General features: G+C 36.8%; 1 protein-coding gene across 2 annotated transcripts; it reads right to left on the reverse strand.

The window, feature by feature from the left end:
- Positions 1 to 2,235: 2,235 nt before the first annotated feature.
- Positions 2,236 to 4,438, reverse strand: LOC118750011. Of its 2 annotated transcripts, none has more exons than XM_036484752.1 (2): positions 4,073 to 4,438; positions 2,236 to 3,978 (listed from the first exon to the last, which is right to left on the reverse strand). In XM_036484752.1, exon 2 carries the CDS (start codon positions 3,544 to 3,546, stop codon positions 2,521 to 2,523), a length of 1,026 nt encoding a protein of 341 aa, XP_036340645.1. In that variant the 5' UTR covers positions 3,547 to 3,978; positions 4,073 to 4,438; the 3' UTR covers positions 2,236 to 2,520. The 2 variants fall into 2 exon arrangements, with proteins under 2 accessions (XP_036340645.1, XP_036340646.1); XM_036484753.1 differs by having other exon boundaries at positions 4,073 to 4,432.
- Between the last annotated feature and the right edge of the window lie 286 nt (positions 4,439 to 4,724).

The following is a 4,724-nucleotide window of genomic DNA, read 5'->3' on the forward strand; positions in this document are numbered from 1 at the left end:
ATGAGAAAACGGCCCTAAGTATGGAAATGTTACCAACATGTGTATATTTAAAGAAAGGACTCAGTACTCTGAAAAATACCCGATCCTTAAAAGTATCGATACCAAAGGACTCGATCCTCAGAAGTACTCGATACTTCCCAACACTAATTACCACAGTATAAACAGTATAAAGAAGACGCATGTCGACTATCGAACAGTGTTGCCGCGCCCCAAAAATAAAGTTTAACAAAAGCTTTCAAAAAGTTTATCAAATCCCGTTAAAATTAAGCAACTTATTTAACGGGTCTTATTAAAACGAAAATGCTTGGAGTTACTGTTTGTTTCATCCTGATCTTGGTAAATTGGTTATAGAAATAAAAAGTAAGCAAGTTAGTAAGTAAGGGCTCTCTAAGGCTGAGCTTTGACGTCAAAAGTAGGATGTTATAGTCTAAGGGCCAATTTTAAATGAATATTTAAACGGCACTTAAGTTTGATTGTAGATTTTTGTTTAAATGCCATTTAGCTTTCGTTTGGGTTTCAGATCAACTTTGTTTAAATTTGCCAAACAATTGGCAGCACTCCTAGACATTCCTTGAAATTGTTGTTGCATTTGCTTGTTTGTTTACATTTGCTGCTGAACATCTGATGGGATAGGTGGGATTTGGTGGGATTGATTAAACAACCTACCAATCAATCTTGATTGTTTGGTATAAACACAGGGTTGCATATCTCATTTTTAAATAGCAAAATTCGCCATTTAAGTGCAGACTGAATGTATGATCTGAAAATGAATAGTGGAAATTAATAAACAATCTCTACTTAAGTAGGCCATCTGAAAGCTGGCCTAACAGTTGCTAAATTTGAAAACTATTACACATTCTGTCAGGCTTTCAACACATACTCCTATAACAGTTATCTGCCCTTTCGCTAGTTTTTTGTATGCATTCAAAGAACGAGTTTGGCATCATGTTATTCATAATGTGCGTGTTGATGTTGTCATGCAAATGAAGGAACCTAAAGTTCTAGGTCGCCTCCGAACGGAAAATGGTTTTTATGAGAAGCGATTTCATGGCAGAAGTACATTCGGAGGTTTGAAAATGCGACGACCGCAGATCGGGAATTGCGTAGAGCAACATTTGCTGGAACTTTGTGTGGGATCTGGATGACAGTCTTCCTAAAATAAATTTGAACAATTTATTGAAATAGTAACTCTTCGAAACTATGAATTTTTAAGGAAAATTATCCTTTTGGCTAGTTATATTCAACAATTTTATTGAACTCGAGGCCGTTTTTTAATGAAAACCTATCGTGGACAAGCAACAATAATTTTTATTTCTTGAAAAAATGGTAGAAGTGATAGCTATTTCGGAAATCACCACATTTCCTCATCAGACTTCTTTCAGTAGGATTCGAACCGATGATCCCACTGACTCAGCCAGTTGCCTACGCACTGTGCTAAGTTCGCCTTGTGAATTATTGTTGCTTTTTTCCCACTTTTTCATTTGTTAAGCCAACACAATCAAGCGCAGCTATTCCGCTGCAATTCACACTTGATCATGTGGTTGTTGGTTTTGTTGGTTTTTGTTAATAATTCTATTTTTAGAATGTTTAACTCTTAGGTGTGCTCGTCCTTGAGTTATTTTTTTGTTTGTTATTTTATGGCCTTAGAACAATTATATTCAACAATTTTATTGAGCTCGAGGCCATTTTTAAATGAAAAACTATTGTGGACAAGCATCAATAATTTGTATTCTTTGAAAGAACAATGGCCTCGAGCTCACTAAAATTGTTGAATATAATTGTTATAAGGCCATAAAATAACAAAAAAAATTTTGACTATTTAGATAAAAATATTTAGCAAAACGAAGAAAAGTTTAACATTTTAACACGCAGGAAAAACTTGAGAAATTTTGCTTAAATTTAAGCAAAACGGCAACGCTGCTATCGAACCAATTTGAATTAGGGCACGAGCGGTGAGGCAAGCAAGGGTATCACAAGCGACGCTGCACATAGGAGTATTTGCATAGTAAAACCGGACAAAATTATTTTATGTGTTTTTCTACTCAGTAATTAAATAAAACATGAAACTTAATCATAATTAGGGTTTATAGGATACAAATTACTAATTACACTTATTTTAGGGTCATTTTCGTGAAATATTTAGCTATATTCAGTTACCATAAGTCCACAAAAAACTTTTTCAAAAAAAAGACAAGAACGGGATTCATTTTGCTAGAACATATCTAGGTCGACGAGTTCGGATATGCACTTCGTCCTTTTATTTTAAGTATAATAGTGTAAAAAAGGCAAACATTATTCTTAACAAATTTTATTTCTAATTTTCATCATCTTCGGAGTCATTTTCGATACTAATATTGAAAATATCAATTTCCTCCAAAAGATTCACGGTATCCGCTGAAAGAGGACTCTTTTTTTTATGTTTTGCGTTCCTCATTCCCGTCAGCAAGGGGTCTGATGTCAAGAGCAACCTATTTAAAACGTCTGTGTTGCAGGCTACTCTCGAAAATTTTCGGGCGTAGGTTAGCCGAAATGCTCGGATGTGTGCCCGATTGGCAGAATCGCCTCCTTTATCACGGCTGCTCCATGACGCAACACCTTATGTAATGTCGGCGTCATTGGGTGAAAATTGTACAATGAAACGTACAATTCGGCCGTTTCTTTGCAGTAAATTTCGAACTTTTCAATGTTAATTTTTATCCCGCAGCACATGGTGTCTAGAATGACTTTTAATCGGTAGATTAAATTCTGGTCGATCCCAGTTATTTCTGCAGATTTTTCAAATTCTTCGAAAAATCGCCTGCTGGTATTCCCGTCATTCGTGTTTCCAAAGTTAGCTTTTGGAATATCTTCACGAAACTTGGTTTGGATTTCTTTTTTTCGTGTATCCACTAGTTTCTTCTCTTCGGCAGTCAGGCGAGCCCTCCACTTCATGACCGGTAATCTATAAGCTACATGCAGAATGCTCTCGAAAAATCTTATTCGAGCATGCAGCAAAGACAGACCAAATCGCATGTTGTCCTTATTGCAGGGCCTTTCTTTTGTAAGGTCGTTGAAATCGGAAGATGTGGCGCCACATATGTAACATGGTCTCATGGTTGACTTGGTAAGTGTTGCTGCGTTACATACCTTACCGTCCACCATGGTAAAAACTATTTTATGTTTGACGGATATATCATCGATCTTGGTCTTGTTCAATTCTTTTATTTGATTTTCAACGTACTCGATCTCCTCATTAGTCACGTCAGTGGTTTCTTTCACAAATCGTATTCGTATTGGTCTGCAATATCGTGGTGATGACGGAGTTGGGTTTTGCCATATAATTTTTTTCCCCGTTCCATGGACTAGTTGGAGTGGAACGACAGAGCTTTGAAAAATGTTGGCGTCGGAATCAGTCTCATTTTCAAATTTCATTTTATATTGAATCTGCTGAGATCCGTCACAACCCCATTTGCTGATGAGCAGAAAGGACCGCTTTTCAGATTCAGTCAGTTGCTCCAGGAACTCCTCACCAAGATGCATTAATAATCGCTTGATGGTGTGATCCATTAAACTTTGTACTCTTACTTCGGCACAGGTCTCAGTTATGCTGTGAACTTCGGGGTAACATTCTTTCTTCAACTTCTTTAGAATCGAATAGCACGGGTAAAGCCTGGATTCGTGTCTCGAACCACTTCGTATTGGGCCTGGGTAAGCCCCGCTTCAACAAACATAAACAGGGAACGAAGGTGTGCCAATTTCGTTGAATCTTCTTTTTCTTGTTGAGCGTTTTTTTCTTTTATCGCTACTGCATATTTTTTCGCTTTCCGGGGGCTTCTGGTAAGGACCTTTACGATTTTTGATGCTTCGACTTCGCCAGTCTTTCGCAATTTCATTTGTGTTGCGTATGCCAGCTCATCTAAGTCAGATGTTCGAAGCTTTCGCCTTTACTCCTTTCACATAAGTCTGAGAACGACTTTTGAGGTCTACCTGGAGTTAATCCTATAACAAAAGACAAACCGTTAATCATTGCTAACATTCCATGAAATGTAAGTTCTTTTGTTTTGAAGGGTTAAGGTCTCACATAAATAGGTACCTGATTTTGGTAGCAATATGGTACCCTTGAGCCATTCTTTATTGGTTTCTAGGAATCTGACATTGGTACTGCGGGCAGCTGACCATTTCTGCTTGAATTGGTGACGTATAATCGACAACTTGTGTTTTGCATCGGCAATATTTGGGTCATCTTCAGAGTATTGATGGAGAAGTTCCAACTCCATAAATTCCAACTTTTCGTTGAAAGTTGACGCATTGGAGCGTTCCATGATACTTAGTAAATCGTTTCTAGTTAATACTCTCATTCCAGAAGAGCCTGGAAACAAAATAAACCAATTTTCATTAAAAAACATAACACGTGGTTTTTTGAGTCCATGTAAAAAAAAAAATTGCCAAAAATAGAGGGGTGGTTAGGGGTGGCTGTTTTACGCATTTTAGAATACGTTGGAGCCTATTCTAAAAGAAGCCATATACATTGTTACTGAGAAGTGCTGAGAAATACTTTAAAAAGCTTAATGATTTTTGAAAATGGTTATTTTATTGGAATTTTTAAGGGTTAGTTACTAATGAAGCTAAAGGTACGAAGAATGTCTCGTTTCATAACAAAACTAAATAAAATATTAAATACATACCTGATTGTGTACGATCCATAGTAGAAACTCACACGAAATCGACTTTTTCACCATAAATTT

The sequence above is a fragment of the Rhagoletis pomonella genome, unplaced genomic scaffold, assembly GCF_013731165.1.
Source record: "Rhagoletis pomonella isolate Grant_MI unplaced genomic scaffold, Rhpom_1.0 Rhpom_scaffold_00112, whole genome shotgun sequence".
NCBI lineage: Eukaryota > Metazoa > Arthropoda > Insecta > Diptera > Tephritidae > Rhagoletis > Rhagoletis pomonella.

Excerpts from the sequence above, each read along its gene's own strand:
- LOC118750011 (XM_036484752.1), bottom strand. The coding sequence starts at position 3,546 with ATGGATCACACCATCAAGCGATTATTAATGCATCTTGGTGAGGAGTTC.